This window comes from Vipera ursinii, assembly GCF_947247035.1.
Source record: "Vipera ursinii genome assembly, chromosome: Z".
Classification (NCBI taxonomy): Eukaryota; Metazoa; Chordata; class Lepidosauria; order Squamata; family Viperidae; genus Vipera; species Vipera ursinii.
The window spans coordinates 70,701,342-70,723,421 of record NC_139517.1 but is presented as its reverse complement, the minus strand read 5'-3'; the positions used below and the strand labels follow the sequence as shown (position 1 = coordinate 70,723,421).

Sequence of the window (22,080 nt, the reverse complement as noted above, 5' to 3'; positions counted from 1 at the left end):
CCATCTGGTGGTGATGTTATCTAACCCACATTTTTCTATCTTATCAAGTAGTAGGTTGTGATCTACTTTATCAAATGCCTTACTGAAGTCCAAATAAATTATATCTACAGCATTCCTCTGGTCCACTAATTTTGTCACTTGGTCAAAGAATGCAATAAGATTTGTCTGGCATGATCTGTTTTTGGCAAACCCATGTTGACTTTTAGTGATGACTTTGTTTGCATCAAGGTGTTTGCTGATTTGTTGTTTGATTATCTTTTCCAGAATCTTCCCAGGTATTGAGGTCAGGCTGATAGGTCTGTAGTTTCCTGGATCTGTTTTTTTCCCTTTTTTGAAGATGGGAACTACATCAGCTCTCTTCCAGTCCTCTGGTAGTTCCCCAGTGCTCCAGGATCTTTGAAAAATATAGTTCAGTGGTTCTGAGATCACGTCTGCCAGTTCCTTGAGAACCTTGGGGTGTAATCCATCTGGTCCTGGTGATTTGAACTCATCTAGGCTGTACAGTTGCTCACTTACCATTTTCTTGCCTATCTTAACTTGCATTTCTATTCTGTTTTTTATGGCACTGGTTTTGGTAGGTTGGACTGTTTTTTCCCCTTTGTGTAAAGACAGATGCAAAGAGTGAGTTAAATAGTTCTGCTTTCTCCCTGTTGCTTGTCACCTTCTTGTCACTTTCCCCCATTAATGGACCAATCATTTCCTTAACTTTTTTCTTGTTTTTATTATGTTGAAAGTAGCTTTTTTTGTTATTTTTGACTTTGGTCACAAGCCTTAGTTCATTTTGAGCCTTAGCTTCCCTCACTTCATCTTTGCAGGCACGGGCTATTTGCTGATATTCTGCCTTAGTTATATGCCCCTCTTTCCACTTCTTATACTTGCCCTTTTTATCTTTCAATTTATAAAGAATATATTATTGTTAGGAGTGATGATGTTACTGTCCTTAGATATTCCTACCAAGATCAGGGCATATCTACAGCCTTTAAGAGGAATAGTAAACATTTTTCAGTACACTTAAACGTCTGTATATTTGACAGTAAAACTTGACAGTAAATCTCACTATGCTTACTGAGCCCATTATGCTCAAGAAATTCACTACCAAGTTAAATTGCATGAATTAAAAAAACCAGCCCTTTCCTCCTCCCCTTCTACACACACACACATACACACACACACACACACACACACACTCCAATTTCTTCTGCCCCTCCCCACTGTAGGGCTTTGGAGGGGGATCAGCTCTTATGCACTGGTGAGAAGAAAATCTACTGGATCCCTATTATCAGAACTCCCACTATATATTAAAAGGTATCTCAGGATCTTCTCTTCATTCTCAAATAAATTAGTTCCTTGAGTTTTTGAGATAAGTTCCAGGGAGTTCATTAGGACATATTCTTGCTATAGAAATTATATATTAAAGAAAAGTATGATTTTATGCATTGTTTTTATAATTTATCGGTCCCCCAATGCATATTTGTAATGTAGAGAAGCCAGTCTGGTTATATTGTTATGCCAGTTTAGGATCATTCCAGATGTTTCATGGAATTAAATCCATGTTTTTCATTGAAATACTTTTGATAAAGAGCAACAGTTAATATGGCTTTTCAGATGAATGTACCTGTATGGCTTTGATGTTTCCAGACACATGTCTTTATACATTCTTGGTTTAAGGTGTCTCTTGTACTTCAAAATATAAGTAATGAAGTTTTCCTTAATGTTGGAAGAGTTTTTACATCCATCTAATACCTACCTTTCCAAATTCTGAAATTGGTTTTGATGTTGCCTTTGTTTCTCACTCACTTGCAGAGCCTGGAGTTTGTACTGTATTTGGAGATCCCCACTACAACACTTTTGATGGACGGACATTTAACTTTCAGGGAACATGTCAGTACGTTTTGACAAAAGACTGCACTTCCACTACCTCACCATTCCAGGTGCTGGTAAAGAATGATGCCCGAAGGACTCGTTCATTTTCCTGGACAAAATCTGTAGACCTTGTGCTGGGCAGCAGCACTGTCAGCCTCCATCAGCATCTCACAGTGAAGTGGAATAGGACTCGCATTTCTCTACCATATGAGACACCACATTTTCACATTGACTTGGAAGGATATCTGTTGAAAGTGACAACCAAAGCAGGTGGGACTATAATATATGGCCTTCTACTAAATTCTCCATGATAACACCACAATGAAATATAATTTAAGTTTCCACATTCTGCAATAAGGTCATCTCGATTTATTAAGATGATGGGAATTCTAGTTTTCCATTACTGCATTTTCCCAAACATGGGATCCTATAGATGTATGGGATTCTAGTTGTAATGGAGAAAGTTTCAGTTCTAATATATCTGGAGGGACTAGGTTGAGGATGGCAAGACAATAAAGTAGAACTCAGAATAGCTAACATCAAAAAGTAATCCAATAGAAACAATAAGTAGGGAACTCAGTGTAATTAAAATATCCAAAGCAGCCTAAAAAAGTAAGAATGTTCTATTTTTTTAGGGTCTTTATGAAACAAACCAGAGGAACAAGAATTTGATAGGTTTTTGATGAACAAGAATTTGATGGGTATTTGATGGGTTTTTGAATCAAGATCACATGAAGTATTGATACTACTTTGCAATGCCTTGGTAAGGCCACATTTGGAATACTGCATCCAGTTTTGGTCACCATGATGTTAAAAAGATGTTGATACTCTAGAAAGAGTACAGAGAAGAGCAACAAAGATGATCAGAGGACTGGAGGCTAAAACATATAAGGAACGGTTGCTGGAATTGGGTATGTCTAGTTTAATTAAAAGAAGGACTAGGGGTAACATGATAGCAGTATTCCAATATCTCAGGAGCTGTCACAAAGATGAGGGAGTCTCCAAGGCTCCTGAAGGCAGGACAAGAAGCAGCGGATGGAAACTAATCAAGGAGAGAAGCAACCTAGAACTAAGGAGAAACTTCCTGACAATTAGAACAATTAACCAGTGGAACAACCTGCCTCCAGAAGTGGTGAATGCTCCAAAACTGGAAGTTTTTAAGAAGAGACTGGACAGTCATTTGTCTGAAATGGTATAGGGTTTCCTGCCTGAGCAGGGGGTTGGATTAGATGACTTCCAAGGTCCCTTCCAAATTTATTATTATTATTATAAAACTTTTATTCATAAAAGATGAAACTCAGTCAACTGAACACTCAGATTGACTGGCACTAATGATTGACACGGGTTGCTGCCAGCAACCTAGGTATCAACCAGGTATCTCCTTAAAATGTAAGATGTTCTGAGTAGCACAGTTTTTTGTAGCTTTGGTGGAGTTATTGCAGGAAGCTGCAGTTTCTTGATGTATTTTTCAAAGTTTTTGGACATAGTTCCCAGTGCCCCGATGACAATGGGTATCACTGTTACATGTTTCATCCATAATCGTGCAGTTTCGATGGCCAGGTCGCAGTATTTCGTAATTTTTTCCAGTTCTTTTTCTTCGACTCTGGCATCTCCTGGTACAGTGATATTATTATTGTTGTTATTATTGTTGTTGTTGTTATTATTATTATTACTATTAGTAGTAGTAGTAGTAGTAGTATTAATCTGGGATAAAGCAGCTCTGAAAATTCAGATTTGAATTTCATAAATAATTAAACAAAAGTAGTAAGGAGAGGACAGTCTCTAAGATAATTCAGCATAATCCATAAAACATGTTTTGTGCTAAACATGGATAATTGAATTCACTTTGTTTTTCATTCTTGTCTTGGAATATAAATACATCAGAGTTGTGAAGCATTTACCAGATTAGATACATGGCTGATTGACTAAATTTAGCTTAGTAAGTCACAAGCTCTAGAGATGGGTATATGGATTATCCAATTTTTTAGGCTGCCTAGGTTTAAAGCATATATAATGCTTCCTAATTGATTATTAAAACTTCTCACAAGCTATGAGTAGAATAATCCTTGAGTGAGCAGAGTGGATGAGCAGATGACTGATTATTACCAAAACCACTGCATCCGTGGCCAAACATCATTTTTTTATTAACTGGCTAAAGCCTTAGCTGATTCTATATTTAATCTTTTAAAAAAACATTAAAATACATATCTAGAATTGCTTCTATTTTCACTATTAGTAGAATACAGAATAACAAAAGTTTAAGTTTAGGTACAAGTATATACAGTATACCCTTGTTTAACAATTAGCATGTTTAGTGACCATTTGCAATTACAGTGATGATGAAAAAGTAAGTTTGCAACCAGTCCACATATTTATAACCTTCACAAGTCTGCAAAGCAAAAGAAAACTGAAGTAAGATCATAAGCACAATTGCAGTTTTACTTAGCAACCACCTCACTTAATGACCAAGTTTCCAGTTCTAATTGTGGCTGCTAAACAAGGAATATCTGTATATGCAATACACCTCTCTATCTCTGTCTCTCTATCTCCGTACATTACAGAACATTACAATTAACAGAATATTAGATAAGCCACATAAATGCTTTTCCTCGCTGCTTGACTAAAGCCCAGCACCAAATAGAACTACAGTAAAAAACAAAACAAAACAAAAAAAGAAAAATACAAAAGTATTTTGTTCCAAGATTTTATTATATTGATGTACACATTGGGATGAAGGTATACTTTCTTCAATTAACTTCTTTCTTAGATTTTAAAAAAACCTAAATCTATTTGCACTGGGGAAAAAACTATTTACCAAGGATCCCTGATAAAGTGGATCAGACCATATTTTAAAATATTGCTAGAGGCAGGGCTTGTGAAACAGATCAAGGAAGCTTAAAAAACATGAGGTTTCCATTTCATGTCAAATGAAACATGATTTGCAATAGAAGAAAATACTGAATTTCTTTTTGATGCCTCTCCACCTGGCAACAGGACATATTACATTTAAATTGGGAATCTGAAAGTATCTGGGTCTTTGATTATGCAGATAACAGACATGAAAAAATACACACAGATTTTAAAGTCTTACATGCTTTTCTAATCTGGCAAGCAAGAGTTTTGTCCTTATAACAAGGTTGTCATAACAACCTTATGGCTCTCCAAAAACGGCTTTGATTACTAGTTTTCCAAGCTATCGGTATAGTCAAAGGAAAGTCCTGGAATAAGTAAGCATCATTCTACCAATGCTTATAGTACAAGGAAAACATTTAATAAAACATGTCCATGTCAAATAAGATTAGTAAAAAAAAGTAAATTCATAAGGCTTTAGCACAGTGGTTTCCAACCCGGGGTCTGCGGACCCCTGTGGGGGATGCAATTTCATCACATGAGGTCTGCAAAAACTTGAAGAAATGTTAAGATTTAAATATTGAGTTAAGTCTTGGCGGGTCTGTGGCTAAAGTCCTTGGCCACAAAAGGTATTTAAAGGGGTCCATGGTAAAGAAAAATTTGAGAACTACTGCAGATTTTAACAGATTCATCCACATGAATGTTCATTGTTGAATCCAAAGTGGGTGTGATCCTAGATCCCAAATGTGAAAGAACTGTTTGCTGTATTCCTCAATGTGTGATAGTAGGTATGTAATATCTCTGGGTTATTTTTTTCTCCTGAAATAATTTACTTCTGTGTTTGTGTTTAGTCTGTCTTGCATCATAAAATATTATTTAACAGGAAATTGATAGCTAATTGTAGCTACAGTTAAGGAATAGATAAATAACAGTGCATAGGCATCTGAAAGTTGCTGAATCTTTAAAATTATATTGGTGACCAGTAGACATGACAATAGAGGTTTCATTGGTTTATTTAATAGGGTTGTCTATGGGTATCAATTTTACATGAACTGAATTTTGAAAGTCCTCTGTCAACCATCAAATGCTCAGAAATCTCATTATAAAGATGAATTGTGGCCTTATTTATTTGTGAGGAGGAAGGTTGAACTAGGGGTTCTGTTCATATGGTCCAGTTAGTTTATTGTAGCCATTTTTATATAATTTCCAACCAGCACCCCTGGTCTTTTTTTCTGGTGGGGGAAAAAGGCCTAGAGGATCATTTCTTTCAACTTCTTTCCACTTCCCTTCCTCGTGTGGACAAAGGAGTTTGCAAAGTAAAAAAGAGATGAAGTGCCTACAATACTTTTACATAGTGTTTACTTTGGTTTATAAGCTGAATGCTTATAATGCTACATGAATCCTTTCACTCTTCTTTTTTTACAGAATGGTGTCAATTAATTGACTTGGTTTATGAAGATTGTATGATGTCCTTTTCCTTAATCTATGAATGTTGTGAAAACAAAATGTGCAATTCTAAGTATCACATTGTATTTTAGAGAATAGTGGGTTGGTGTCTATCAGGGATTCAGGTACTTGGGAGCTAGTTCAGGCGATTGAATTTATGTACTTAAGAAGATATTCTGCTTACGACTTGTAAAAAATTCAAAAAACCTTTTTGCCCTACATAAGTACGTATAAATCTTTAAAAAATGAATGGAATGTAATAGGACATCATAGAACTTGTTGATTCTGTTTTATCATGATCTAAGACCCAATGTGTAATATTTCAATTTATATTAATTTCATTTTCATCTATATACTGATGAAACTCGTGTTTCTATTGCCCTTATCTGAGTGAAATAGTGCATCATAAGGCAAACATTTTTGAACCAAGGTATCTGACTTGGACTAAGTTACAGAATGTGTCAAAATCCAGAGATGCATGGCTCCTGAGGGAATGAAATTTGGGGAAATTGTAGCTGCTTCAGTGTTGCCAGTCACGTGATCCTCATTTTTAACATTCTGTGACAGTTTCCCAAAGACTCTTGTGATCTTTGACTCCTTCTCCAACCCAGCAGCAACAACTAGTGTGCTTCTGAGAAGGGGAGGGGAGGCAAGGGGGAAGGAAGGAAGGAATGGAGGGAGAGAAGAAAGAAAGAATTAGGAGGAACAGTGAGAAAGGAATCTCTATGCAATCTTCCTAATCCGCGCCCCCTACTGCACACCTTCTCTGATCTGCGCGATATAGTTCCTGGCCCACATTGCCCCGCTGTGCGCTTCCCTGACTTACTCCCAAGCAGCCCCAGGCACTCTTCCCAACCTGCACATCTCTCCCACACCTTCCCTGAACCACATAGCACTTCTTACACATTCCTCAAACATCTATGTACCCTTCTCAACCTTTGCCACCCTTGTGTGCCCTACCAACACAAGTGCCATCTCTTGCATACTTCAGTATACCCCTTTGCCCCACCCAGCAAATGACCTCGAACTTGGGGCAATCTCTTTCTTCTGCTGGCTTCACCACTGACTTTATCTACAAGCTTCCCACAAGTAAATGGGAGAGCTGGCAGGAATTTGAATGAGGGATGGAGGAATGGGAGGGGTGGGGCGAAGAAGGAAAGAACAGTCAGGAACAGTCAGGAAGGAAGGGAAGGAAGGGTATAAGGAAGGGAGAAAAGGTAGGGAGGAGGCAGAAGGAAGGAAGGAAGGAAGGAAGAAAAGGAAGGAAGGAAGGAAGGAAGGAAGGAAGGAAGGAAGGAAGGAAGGAAGGAAGGAAGGAAGGAAGGAAAAATTCCAATGCTTCCTGTCAACTTCCCACAAGAAAATTCAATAGAGAAACTAGCAGGTCGTCAGAAGTTGCTCATATTCTCACTGCTTTTTTGCCCATCCACAGTCATTTTGTTTCCCTGTTTAGGTAAAGGCAACCATGACCAATGGTGCATGGGTTGCCTAGTCACCATTAAAATCAGTTACTTGTGTAACTAAATGGGAAGCAAAGTTAATGTTCTGTTCATACTCAGAACTAAAGCATCTAAAAACATAAAAAGGAAAACATGACTGGAATAGAAGACCAAAAAAAAAGATATATTACAAGGTCTCCCTTGATTTGCAGGATACATTCTTCCATGCATTCCATCATACAATCAAACAGTTTTGGAAATTTTGGGTCCCGTAATAGCTGAAGTACAATGATTTGAGAATTAGATCCTTGTCCCAATCAGTGAATATCCTTCCCTGAGAATGTCTCCTGCTTACACGTGCTGAATAAAGGATCATCAGTCATCCTTTTACAAATATCTGTTAGAATATTTATTTAAGTGCCTAATGGATCAAAAAGCACAATTTAGATTGAAATAACGCACAATCCTATCTTTCCATTTAAAGAAGACTAACTACTACTTATTCATTTTTCCTCTTAGTGTGATTGAAATAAATCTTCCTTTTATGCTGATCTAATAAATAAACTTATTACTTTTGTGGATATTTCGATTTGACTTAAAAAAAGTTATTAGCAGTTTTAGGCTCCTGGAAGAGTATAAAATTCTCTATTTTTTGAGAAAATTAAAAATGCAAACACATGTAGATACGTTCAAATTCATAATCACAAATAAAAATATAATTCCACCCTTTTCTGAACTTTTCTTCCACTATTTATTAGATAGAAAATGTCTATTTGGAACTCTTGGTAGAGAAACAGTGGAAATCAGCAATATAAGGGAAGAGTAAAGTGTTGAAGAAGGTTGCTTTTGCCATCCAGTTCTTTCCATGGTATTTTCTTGATGTAGGTCAGAGATCTGGATTCTCAAATCTTTTCTATTTTGTCTACTCTCAACTCTGGTCTGTTAACTTTATTCTCTAAGCAAGATATTGTGAAGGTCAATCATCATCTCCGAAAAGCACTGAAGACCTAACAGCATCTTCCACTGAGCCAAGAAACTGTACACCTGTTCTTTTGTCTTCTGCAAAGTAAAGATTCAGTTCTGAGCTTTTTCATCTGAGTTACAAGACAAAACATTCTGTGGCCGCCTGTAGAGTGCACACAAGAGAAACATTATTCATAAAGCCTAATTAAAAACATATTGAGTGTCTCTGTTCGCTGCCAATTCAATTATGAAATTCCACTGAATTCTTGCGGATCATCATGGATGCTTCGATTAACTACAATTTTGATCTTTTTGTTATTGTGTTTGCCTCTTCTTGCAGCTCATCAAAACTACAAAATATTTTTTTTTGTTCAAAATAGAGGGGGCAAGCATGGTCTCTATTGGTGCCCTCTATTAAAGAGTAACTGCAATATATTATACTCAGATAATTTTGCCATGAACATTGAATTTTACTGCCCAAATTAATGCAGCCTAACATAATACTGAGGCAGGTTGCATAAGAGGATGAATTGATTGGCTACCTGAACTACTTATACCTTTGGAGTCTCTTAATGGTTATAATGGAAAGCAGCAGCTATTTCAAATTCATGACGTGATTATAGCACCATTGTAGAAAGATCTTATGTATTGATCTAATGAGATAAAAGCTCCATTTATCAATATTTAAAATCAGAAGAAAAAGCCATACCTGATTCAGAGCACCATGCTATGCTTTGTCTATTCAAATTCACCTCTTTTTTTCAACTTTACTGACTTTATTTCAATTGGTGATATTAGAGTTCTCTTGGTATTTTGTGCAAATGAAATGGATTTTTTTTCTCATTAACTCTTCCCAGTGAAAACTTGTATCATTTAAGTAGAAGTAAAGCCATGTAATAGCTGTAAAGGTTTTCTTACATATTATTTAGAAAATCTGGACACTGAGATATTTACTATATTATTATTTATTAAATGTATTTAAAATATGCCCATTCAAAGTAGCATAAGTATTCAACCAATCAAACAAATCTTTATTATAGTCAAAGCCCAGCATGTTGAATATTCACCAGGTCTGTCAGTTCTGAGACTATATCTTTGACATGATTTTTTTTAAACTTAAAATTGCTGTCCAGGGTATTTACAGTACTAAATTTATTTTACAAATGTATGTGTCCCCTACTTCCAATTGGCTTTAAGCAGCTTCCAAAAGTACAGAAATAATTGAATCCACACCATAACAAATCTGTAAAACCTATCTTTTTAACTAACATGGAGGGAGGAGCCTGAAGTACAATCTCAGCTTCTTCTACAAAAGGTTCTTCACATAGAGCAAAACTGGGGAGTTCTGTCTAAGCCAGGGCTGTCAAACTGCCGGCCCATGGGCTGGATGCATCATGGCAAAACCATGCCCACCCTATTGCCGCAATGGGAAAAAAATGTGAGACGTCACGACGTGTCACGTAATGTTGCGAGTTTGACACCCCTGGTCTAAGCCATACACATAGTTTACACATTTTAATGTGCTTATGTGTGATGTGCTTATGAAATGTGCTTATGTGTGATGTGCTTATGAAAGCTTTCTATATCTGTAAAACAGACATAACAGACTGCTAACATAATTAGAAATTAAAAAGTCTATGCTTTAAGGACTATCCCTGCCATGTAACTTCTCCTCCTAGGGTATCTTTGGAAATATATATATATATTGGAGAAGATTGCTGCAAGCTAAGCTGGAAATAAATTCACAAGATCATATTACAAGATACCTACATAATATCCTCCAATAGCTTTGTTCTTGTGAAGGCTACCATACTGCTTAACATACAGCAGAGCTATGACAAAGATACTGAGCCAGGTTTCTCAGCTCTTTTAAACATGCCTTTTGACCACTTAACTGTCATCAAGTTACTAAATAGTAAATATGTTTTTCTATATGAATCAGTAAGTGTTAAGAGTTTTGAGAACAGAAGTCAGAAATAGCAGATAATTCTGGAAAGGGATGGTTTTGTGAATATATTACACTTGTGAATACATTGCACTTGTCAAGGATGTCTCTCAGTTTTGTCCTCAACTGGAAGATTGTGTTTTTGTACCAATTGTACAATTATTGGTAAAATATTGACCAGCATTATTGTTTTATGTTAGAGCTTTGAACTTGGATTCTCCTTATTTTTTGAAACATTTGTATATGCCTTTTCTTTGGAAGGAAACTGCAGAAGAATTGGGAACCCCCAGTACATAAATTTGGGCTGTATTCCAAATTCATCACATTGGATTTTGTGCCATTTCAGAAACTAAATCATGGATTGATTAACTTGTCCAAAAAAGGTTACTGGAAAAATGGTACAAAGGAATGCTCTTATTCTGCATATCTCCCGAAAGAACGGATGTTAGACTTTGGCTTCTAATTTGATCAATTACTTGTATCCTGATTTCTATTTAAGAGAACGGAGAACTCATTCATTCAGAAGAGGAAATCAAAGCAATCTAACTGATACCCATCTGCTAAAGAGTTTTTTTAAAAAATCCTCTTCCATTGAATCACTATATTTATTCCCGCTCTGAATGACTGACACATGAATAAATCAATTTTCTAGATATGCATAGATAAAAAGACAAGGCATATAGTGCAATTTGGAATAATGTAAACAAGGCAACTATAATCCTGAATAATATTATCTTTATTCTAAGCAGTTATAATCCAACCTCAGCATTTCAAAATATCTTTAAAAAAACCCTCTATGTTTAACTGGTTTTGAATTCAATTTTAGGTTTAGAAGAATTGTCTTTAATAGATTAACTTACATGAGTTGCTTCGTTCTGGTTTATTCTTTCTAAAAATTTAGTAAGTGGTACAAAGTAATGTTGGATTCCATATAAACAAGTTTTTTCTTACCTCACGGGGAATTGAAATATGTTTCCAATTTGAGATAAATGATGTTACAATGCATCCCCCCAACCTGGTAGGTAAAGAGTGATGTTGGTTGAAGTTTTCCTTTGACTTACCTTTTAGGACACATTCTTTAGTGAATGTGTCTCTTCTCTGAAGATTAAAACCCTCTAAAAACAATATGGATAGGAGTAATTTTGAACCTTTTGATTTGAGGGGTAGTGATCTGGGAGATTGATGATCAATTGGAGGTAGTCTCTAATATTAGCTCTCCACTATTAAAAAATCATCTATAAATGGGCAGCCAGTACCACATTCCTAAACTAAAATGTATAACTTCTAAATGCATTTATGTTGAACATGCTTTTAAGTAAACCTCCCATTTTAATGTTTTAATTTCAGAAATTCTAAGGTAGACATGTCAAGTGGCGTCGCACAATGTATCGGGACAGATTATTATTATTGTTGTTGTTGTTATAATTATTATTTTACAACAGGTAGAAGATTCATTTATAGGCAAAATCCTGCTTGTAACTCCTTAGATCAAGCAACTGAATACCAAAGGGAGAAGGACAGTGCTAGATAACTCCCTGCTAGAAACAGCTTTCTCATCTTATCTCAGCTATTGTGTATCATGGGCCATAGCTCAGAAATTAAGCACAATAGTAGGCATTTCTAGTCAAGGAGTCTAAGAATTAGAATGGAGAAGTATCTTTTCTTAGAGATCTGAAAAACTTCTCCCAACCAAATGGAGAAATCAAATAGAGTTGTTATCAGACTCAAATAATAGGAAATGTGGTCATGTAATCAGATATGCTGTTAAACTCCTTTTTTCTTTGCCTTTTTCGTTAGGATTAGAAATTTCTTGGGATGGAGACAGTTTTGTTGAAGTCATGGCTGCCCCTCATCTTAAAGGCCGGCTTTGTGGTCTGTGCGGCAACTATAATGGACACAAGAGAGATGATCTGATTGGTGGTGATGGTCATTTTAAGTTTGATGTGGATGACTTTGCTGAGTCTTGGCGTGTGGAATCAAATGAATTCTGTACTCGTCCTCCAAGGAAACAATTTCCTGAATTGTGTCAAGGAACTGTGAGAGTAAAACTCCGTGCTCATCGGGAATGCCAAAAGCTTAAAGCATGGGATTTTCAGATTTGCCACTCAACTGTAGACTACACTGTGTTTTATCGGTAAGTGTTTCCTTTTGATGAGCGAAATGGAAATAAATCAAGCTGTTGTAAAACTGTTCCCAGAGTCTAGGAAAGAGCATGGTGAGTTTGCCAAATAGTTCAGAACTGGAACGTGTGCACATTCCTCCTGAATCAACAGAGCAAGTAGCCACCTCTCCACTCCTTCAACAGGCAGGCAGCAAGAACTCAAAAAAATCCTCACCCTACATGGATTTATTGATAAATAAGGTGTTAAAGTCCATAGTTTCCATGATTCCGTAATCTAGTCCTAAATCTGCTTAATACGACTCTCCAAGAGTCTACACTTGATAGTGAAAGCCTGCTAGGTCTTATCATTAATCTTAGAAACTGGATGTGTATATTTTAGCACTCATATTAACAAGTTTGCTAAGCTGCACATTTTTTGACCTTGCTAATTGATTCCTGAAGTAGTGGAGAGGTTGCTACTAGCTTTGCTGATATAGGAGAAATGCAGATCAACTAGCTCTATAATTCTATGAAAACTACCATTCTCCTATGCAGACTTTGAGAAGTCCATTACGAACTGCAATGAAAACAAAAAAAAAGGCATCTTGCTGGAAATTACTGTTTTAGAATGATAATATGGTAGTATAATATAATTCGTTGGGCTGTCAAGGAGACCTGAATTTTTTTCATTCCAAAATCTCTGAAAACAAGTTAGGGAAAATTACAATATAAAAATATAAGACAAAGCCAAGATAATAATGCCTGAACAGAAGGAAGACAACTTTTTCTGATCCTTAATTGGAATCAGAGGAATGCCACAAGAAACATAAAAATGTTCTTTTCATTTGATTTTGGCTGATACAAAAGAAAGACAGTTATAATTTTTGGATTGCATAATAGTGCATAGAAGTATCCCCATTTTAATAAGTTACACAACAATATCTTTGTCATGATTGCACTGCTGTTACTGGGGTGGTTCTTGCAGTGTTCTACTTTGAAATCTAGATGGGCATTAGTAAACAGTGTTAAATCAAGGGCTTTGTTTCCCAGTTCTCATCTATTCGTTACAGTTGTAATATTTCTTCTATTTTGGAGTGATGAAACCTGGTAAAATATAATTGCAATGTGAAATATGTAAAATATGCACAATGTTACACATCTAAAAATTTATAGGAAATATTTAATAACTTATAGTGGATTTCCCCAGGGAAAGAATTATATAAGACTTCATCCGTACACGTGGCTGGCAAACATAGCCATTAGCTTCATGTTTTGTGAACTCAAAAATGTTTTATCATGATCATATTGGAGGGGCTCCAACTCCTTAGTTCTTTTATATGCATTTGCATTTTTGTGAATGGGGGTGTACCATTTGATTACATAAATGCAGCTCCCAAATTTCTGGCTTCACTCTTTCCTGCAGCCGCTGATGAAATAATGTAGTATTCTAGTAACATAGTGGTTATTGCATTTGCCTGACATACAGAAGGTATCCATTTTGAAATGTTTTTAAAATGAACTGAACTACCTACTGGAGCTTTTTTTCTCTCCTCTCCTCTCTCCTCCCTTCCTCCCTTCCTTGCTGAAGGTAAGGTATTCCAAAATATGTGACAACCATTAAGTTTTAGGCATTCTTCTTTGTTTCTTTGGTCTCATTTGGAGAGAATATCTTCAACCCCCATTACATATGAACTGGTGTGAAGTAGACAAGTCAGGGGACAACTCTCAAGTAGGCAATCTTTAAGCCATAAAGGATTTAATTTTAATTTCCATTGTGATTGAAATCAGTGAGTAAGTAGAGTGTTCAAGGAAAATCTATTTGCATTTTAGCCATAATTTAATTTTACTTCCACCATTTTTCACAATAAGCTAAGTTAATTCACAATAAGTGCTGAAAACTGAAAATGCAAACCAGGTACTGACAAAGCAGGCTTTATTTTATCATATTTGGCATTCACACTTATATTCTGTGTCTGGGAATACCTTGACTTCCTCTGTTTAACATTTTATATGATTAATTTAATGTAATAATCCTCTTGACACCAGAAAGAAAAATGACTTGCATCTTGGCAAAGACAACATGTAACCTGATATGGAAAGATAGCCATATCTAGATTAATCTTTCCATGATACAATATAATATTATGGTGACCTAGAAAATGTATGTTTTTTAAAAAAAATAGTTTATGTCTTCTTTTTTGCAATTGCAAAAAAATACTTACGAGTTGGTATTTTACTTTGACTACCAATGTGATTAAATATTTCTTTATGACTAGTTTGTTACTAAATATATAGACATGATCTGATCACTTACTTCATCATATTTGTCTCCTGAGAGCAGTATTTAAACAAATGCTGCTTCTTTTGCAAATAAATGTATCTACTAGCTGAGAATTTCATGTGCCACATAAAAAGTGAGCAGAACAGATGCTCGTAATACATTATGCAAATCAACCTTGAGATGCTTTGGTCAAACAAAGACTTCAATTTTTTAATATCCTGGTTCTCCAGTAATTCCTTGGTACACAGAAAAAAATCCTGAAGATTGGAAGATGTTTTAAAATGGGTACAAGGATTTGTAGAAACACGCTGGAAATTCCAAAAAGTTATATTATAACTCTGAAATAAATACCAAAATGAAGTAAGCTAGCTCTGATGTTATAAATAGAGCTCTTATCTGATACCAAGATATGATGTTATATTTACAGCATGATTGGCCAGTTGACTCCTGTGGTCAGCTCCAGCTCTGCTTGAATATGCCAGTAGCTATAGACTTAGTTGTTACATGCAAGCATAGATCAGAATAGCCCAATAAGATACTCTCTTTTACCCGCTAAACAACATACTCATTTTCATAGATGATGCTGACAACGATGATATGTATATTTCATACTTTCATTGTTTTTAAACAATCAAAGCAACATATGGGGTAAATAAAATTCCCCATTGTATAATCTTCTGCTACTGGGCAATGTATATGAATACCAGAGCAGTATAAATGTTGCTTACGTGTGCCTTTCTCAGTTTCGAAATCTCATGGAAGGATATTATCATATGTAGGGCTGATCTCTAACTAGATCCACTTAGAGTTGTGACTTGTGATGATCATAGTTTTCATATTTTGATACAGATGTATATTTAAGAAAATTTATACAATGCTAGATTTATATATTTAAAGGGAAGGGCATTTTTTTTAACAAAATTCAAGGATATGCTGCTAACTACAAGAAAAACTAACAGACACCCACCACCCCCATCCACTCACCCACACATACAGACACAAACACACAGAGCCCATTAGGAATATGTGATACTGCTTGGGGAAGTGATATATTCTCTCAGTGCTTAGGTATCCACTTATTTTTCCCTCTTAACAATTTAAGAAATAATATAATCAGCATGGAACAGTAGCGTTTTATGTGTTTTTGCATGTAATTCATAGAATTTTATTCTATTTATATGGGTTGTAAACCCAGGAGTGAGGGCTATGACAACATTTGTTTCAAAAGCCCACATTGATGCATTCCTGGTGTTGCTAACAGTGACTTTAAGATTTAGAAGTCTGCCAGCGTGACAGTATTGACTATATTGCAGTTTTTTAAATTATTTTTCCAACACCTTCTTTTTGATAGGATACAGTAATTTTGTAGAGTATAAAGAAGGCTTTAAGGTTCTGCTTATGCATGAAAAAAGCAAACCTCAGGAATCTTTTGCCTAGAGGAATATCCTTCTCCTTACCCCTTCCCCGGTTTTCATGTTTGTGGTTATTGCAGCTGTAAACCATTGAGATGATGCCAGAAAATTCACAGATGTCTTTTTTCCTGCTGAAGTACTAGGAGTGGGACTTTGAGAGGGTGAGGGTGGATCTGGGATACCAGATCCTGACAAGACTGTAATGCTGGATAGACATTGCTTTCTCTCTCCTGGGATTCTGATCCTCTTCAATCCTATGAAAGAATGATGTGTTTCCCCTTTGACCCTACTTTATACTTCCCCTGAGTACAAAGCTAATGATTTTTGTTGCTATAAGGAAACCAGATGAAGAAACCTATTTGTTACTTTTTTTTAATTAAAACCTAAAGTTTCTCTTGTTTTTCAAAAATGGCCTTGCAGGATTTTTTCCCTCTTTTGGGAGGGGGGGGGTGTTTGGGTTTCCCTTAATTTTATCACTTCAGCATTTAAGTCAGCATAACAGGAATGGAGGGGAAAATGATTAATTTGGTCTATTAGTTACATCTCTATTTTGCACTCTGAAATAACTAAGATTTTAGTTCAGTACAGATATCAGTGCTATCTGAGCCAGATATTTCATCATGATCTACTGCTCCTCCCTGTCTGAGGAATGTGTCTGAGAGTCATAAAGCCATTGGGGATTGGAAATTGTTTTAAAAGTTTTGCATTTAGGGAAAAAGGCAGATGTTTCCTTAAACATCTCAAATAATCCCTCCAAAACCCAGCTTTAAACCCACAGTAGACTGTGGCCTTATAGGCACAACGGTTTTGAATCAAATCTACTGCTTTCCCTAAGATTGCCTCTTAGAAAAATATTCAGATGTTTCTCTCTAGCCAATCTTATGGTCACATGGAGAAGGGCAGTAGGGCAATGTAATCCATCTTTCCCCACTATTACATTTTGCATCAACATTTCCCAACTGATCAGATACTGGGGGGAAATATGACAGTTAGGTACCTCCAAAACATGTGTAGATTATTATTGGGAGGTGACATCCTAAGATCACTGGTTCCCTCGTAATACGTTGGGTGCAGAGAAAAGTCAGAACAGAGAAAAAGATTTGTGGTTACTGTGTCCCAATTATTAGGCCAAGAGTAAGGAATGTAAATCTATCCAACATGTAATTGAATCTAACACCATTGCTAAATGTACATTCTTCATTAAACTGGATACTATAATCAGCTTTTGGGGATTTTTTTTTCAAAGGAGTTTTGTGATAATTTCTGCATGTGAATATATGTGAATATATATTTCAATCAATGGCAGATATTTTATTGAACATTCAGCAATATAGTTGGTAAGAACCACATTGGACTGATAAATAGTAAATTTTGTCTTTCTTGAGGTCAGAATACTATATGCTTGACAGCTAGATAACTGGTTTTACTGTGATGAAATGTTCCTGTTTGCACACTTAGAGAAGGATGGGTCAATAAATAAAAGATTTATTAAGACTTATTACACAAATATCAACCACTTGATAGGCAGCACAGAACAATGTCATTTTCACTCTTGACTAGCAACCATTTTGTTGCTGATGTCCTGAGATGTGTAAAGTGTAAAGGAATGTGAACAACATTTCTAGTGGTTAAGCTTCCAGCTTGCAAGACCAGTTTTAGGAGGCATAAAAGAAGATAACTGTGATCTTCAAAAATGATAATAGTCCTGCAGCAAAAGAATACCTCTCATTTTGATTTTAGTCTACAGCTAAGTGCTTTACTTTCCAGGTTTTTGTCTTTATTACCTGCCAAAACGTAGTAGAAACTAGAGTAGAATAAATAGTTACAGGATCCCTATTCTGTATAACACTTCTTTTTAAATTTTAAACTAGGAAAAATATTATCTTATTTGAACTTTCCTTCCCAAAATCTTATAAAACCACAAATACATTTTACATAAAATACAAAACTGGCCCAATGCTTCAGACACACCAGAATCCTGATTGGTTTGGAGGAGGTGGTAGTGAATAGAGAACAGAACCAGAAACATAATGATAGAATTCTGTGTACATCTAATAAGAACAATGGAACTAAATCATACTGAGTTCACAGAAACCTATACCCAGATAAATGTTCTGAAGAACTAATAACATGATTTGGTAAAAAAAAAATGTAATGCAAATTTCCTGGGATAAATTTTATGATACAGTATATTATTTTTCTTTTGCATTTCCAGTTACGGTAATTGATCCAGCATTTCAGGCATAAAAACAAAGAAAACTCTCTTGGGAATGGTAAAAATTAAACAGAAGTCCAAAACATTCTAAGCAGATATAATATGGGTAGTTTGTGTCTCTAATCAATTATTGTCATATAAGCTGCAATCAGAAATGTAGTTTACTTTTTATTTATTTATTTATTTATTTATTTATTAATGGGACTTTTTATATACGTAGGAATATTATGCTTTTTTATATCTTCATCATACTATTTTCTATTCCATCATGGTTATTACAAAGCAATTCTGGATGAAAATAGAGGGAAGTTCAATTAATCTGAGCTGTGATTTAAAAATAAAAAAAATCAGAATGATTCTTACCATAATTATCTATCACTAAGTATTTATTTATGTATGTAATTTTCTATTAGTATACAGAAAATGCAAGAATCAAAATGTATCTTAAATAAGAGGAAGACAGAAGTTTATTATACATCAACATTTGTGAGATGGGCAGGTATATAAATTTGCTAAATAAATAAAGCAACAGTAGAAACAAAGTTGTTTACAAATAGAAGTTGACATCACACAGAATCTCTTAAAATCTCCATGTTATATATTTACTTGGGTACAAACAGAGCTACTCTGTTTCCCAGTCAAATCTTAGTCTTAAAAAATTCTGCAGACCTCATTTTTCACACCATAACATCACTGCTTTCCGTCAAAACTTGTTCTTTGTATGGAGCTTTGACAAATGGCTGATAAAGAAGTACATGTTTACCTAATTTTATCAAAGATTTAGGAAAAGAAGTTACCATGTACAAATTGTGTAGTTGTTCTAGCGTGTTTTCATAATGCTGGTTTTTTAGACATGCAGATTATTAAGGCACACTTGGATATGTACAAACATGTTCTAGCATGTTTTCATAATGCTGTTTGTTTAGACATGCAGATTATTAAGGCACACTTGGATATGTACAAACATGTGCATTAGAGTATTATATAATCATGGAAATGATAATCAGTGAAAAAAGTTGGAGCATATAATAGCATAAATCAAGCAATATATAATTTTTTAAAAATAACACCTTAAGAGAAGCCAAATATTTTCTCTCAAATGTAGATAGTTCGCTTATTTTTCTATAGCACTTATATACAGCTTCATAGTGATTTACAGCCCTCTAGGCTGTTTACAGAGTCAGCATATTGCCCCCAACAATCTGGATCCTCATTTTACCAAGCTCGAAAACTGAGTAAACCTTGAGCCGATCAGGATACAAATCCTGGCAGTAGGCAGAATTAGCCTGCAATATTGCATTTTAATCATCACACCATTATGGGTCTACAGTATATAAATGGCTATAGATTTTTTTTTTGCTTTAAGCAAAACCCATTTTACATTAATAGCAGCAAACAAACTGAATCTCATTTCTTCTGCAGCCACTAAGATTTCTCAGAAGATGAAATATTTTAATGAATTTTCAAAAACACTGACTATTCTTTAGAATAAAATAGAGCTGGAAGGGACCTTGGAGATCTTCTAGTCCAGCCCCCTGCTCAAGCAGGAGAACCTATACCAGTGATGGCGAACCTTTTAGAGACCGAGTGCCCAAACTGCAACCAAAAACTCACTTATTTATCACCGGGTGCCAGGTGGGATGTGGCCCACTGGGTGGGTGTGGCCAAAGTGGACGTGGTTACCTTGATGTTGCTTGTGGGGAGGGAGGCCATGGGGGCCAGACAGGGTTGGGGGAGATCCATGGGGTCTCTGGCAGGTGGGGTGGTGGGCAGGAGGCTCGTCCTGCAGGGTGAGGCGAAGCAGGATGGGGATGCCATTGCCACAGGGCAAGGCGAGGCAGGGACCAGGGCAGCTGCTGCCTGACACCATTGGCCCCCGCACACAGTGAATGCATGGGGGCTGACGGTGTCCGTCAGCAGCCAGAGCCTGCTGGCTCCTTGACCGGTGCACTCTGCAGCCCGCCGCCAGCAGTTCAGAGAAGCTGCCTCTGAGCTGAACAGCTGGCTGACAGCTAAGGAGGCAATGCAGTGGGTTGTGCCCAGGAAAAGGAGAGCATGCAAGGCCAGGAGGGACAGGACGGGGGGAGGGAAACCAGCCGTGCCAGGATGCATCTGGCCATGTGGGACCTCGGGTGGCTGGTTGAAGAGGGACAGTTGCCATCTCCAGGACATGGCATGTGTGCCCACAAAGAGGGCTCTGAGTGCCACCTCTGGCACGCGTGCCATAGGTTCACCACCACTGACCTATACCATCTCAATATGCAGTTAATTTGACTTGGTCCTTGTAAGATGCAAAGGCATTGTGCTATTGGCTTTCCGCTTAAGCAGAAAGTAACTGACATCCACAAAATTAGTTCAGATATGAATGCTTTATCTTGTAAAACAAATAATAGTTCTGATTCAGACCATCTGTCTGTATGCCATTGTCCTAATTTATTGAGTTTTATAAAAAATGATTTCTTTCCCCTAAGCCCTAAGGCTTGCAACCTTCATGATGCAGTAGTGGGCAGAATTATAAACAGGAGCCATAAAAATAGTTGCTTGCCTCACTTGGACAAGGATTACATCCTATGAAATTTGGTATTAAAAATGGTAATTTATCTGCTTAGTCTAAGATTTTCTAAATGTATCCATCTGGTGTATTTTGATTAAGATGAACTGAAGAAGGAAAGACTTTTACATTGTAAGCATAGGCATCTGATCCCAACCACAGTGATGAAAAATGAAGAAATGTGTTGTGACATAACAATGCAAGCTCCTCCCTTCCATTCTTGTGGCACAGTGGTTCACATAAGCATATGAATAGCAGAGTTTCTGTTGTGTCAACACATGTTCCTGTAACACAGACACTTGCCTCCTTTTTTCTATAATTTTATTAAGAATTACAATTCCAACAGTAAAAACTAAAATATAATGAAAGAAAAAATATAGAACTTGCAGAAAAGAAAAATAAGAATGTAAGAATATGATAAAGAAAAGAAAATAAATATATAAAAAAGTGATTTTCATAAGTATAAAAATTATTTTATTTTAAAAACAATATACATATCACCTTATTTTAAAACACAAGTGTTCTATTCTTTCCAGATCCCATCACTTATGTATATTTCTGTTCCCAAACATCTTTTAAACATAGTCTTTCTGTAGATGTAATATTAACTTCGGGACTGTTGTTAAAAAATATTTGTCAATATTTCCAATATTAAAATATTTTGCTTCATTCTGTAATTGCAAGTTGAGTTTGAGTGTTCTTCTTTAATTATAGTCTTTAGTTCCCTTTAGTGTCCACATTTTAAGGTCTTATATTTTTATTTTTAAGAATTCAAATGGAACATTTTCTCATGGGAAAATTTTTTTATAACTAATTCCAAAATCTTATTTCATATTTTGATATTTAGCCCATTTGAAACTTTCTAAAATTAAAATTTTAATCAACTTTTTACTGTTTACTCAAAAAATTTTTTAAAAAACCTTGTAGATAAAACTTCTTTCACTAAGGATTGAAGGAAACTCACCTAGTGCTGTAAAACCTGTCAATCCATAGGTTCCTAATAGTTGAAAAGCA

General features: G+C 35.8%; 1 protein-coding gene across 1 annotated transcript in view; it reads left to right on the top strand.

Moving 5' to 3' along the window:
* BMPER (BMP binding endothelial regulator) overlaps positions 1-22,080 on the top strand; it is a 210,095-nt gene that overhangs the window by 121,111 nt on the left and 66,904 nt on the right. The window contains exons 12-13 of the mRNA XM_083376518.1: positions 1,804-2,133; positions 12,304-12,640. Coding sequence (XP_083232644.1) covers positions 1,804-2,133; positions 12,304-12,640 — 667 coding nt within the window. The remainder of the gene's footprint in view (positions 1-1,803; positions 2,134-12,303; positions 12,641-22,080) is intronic.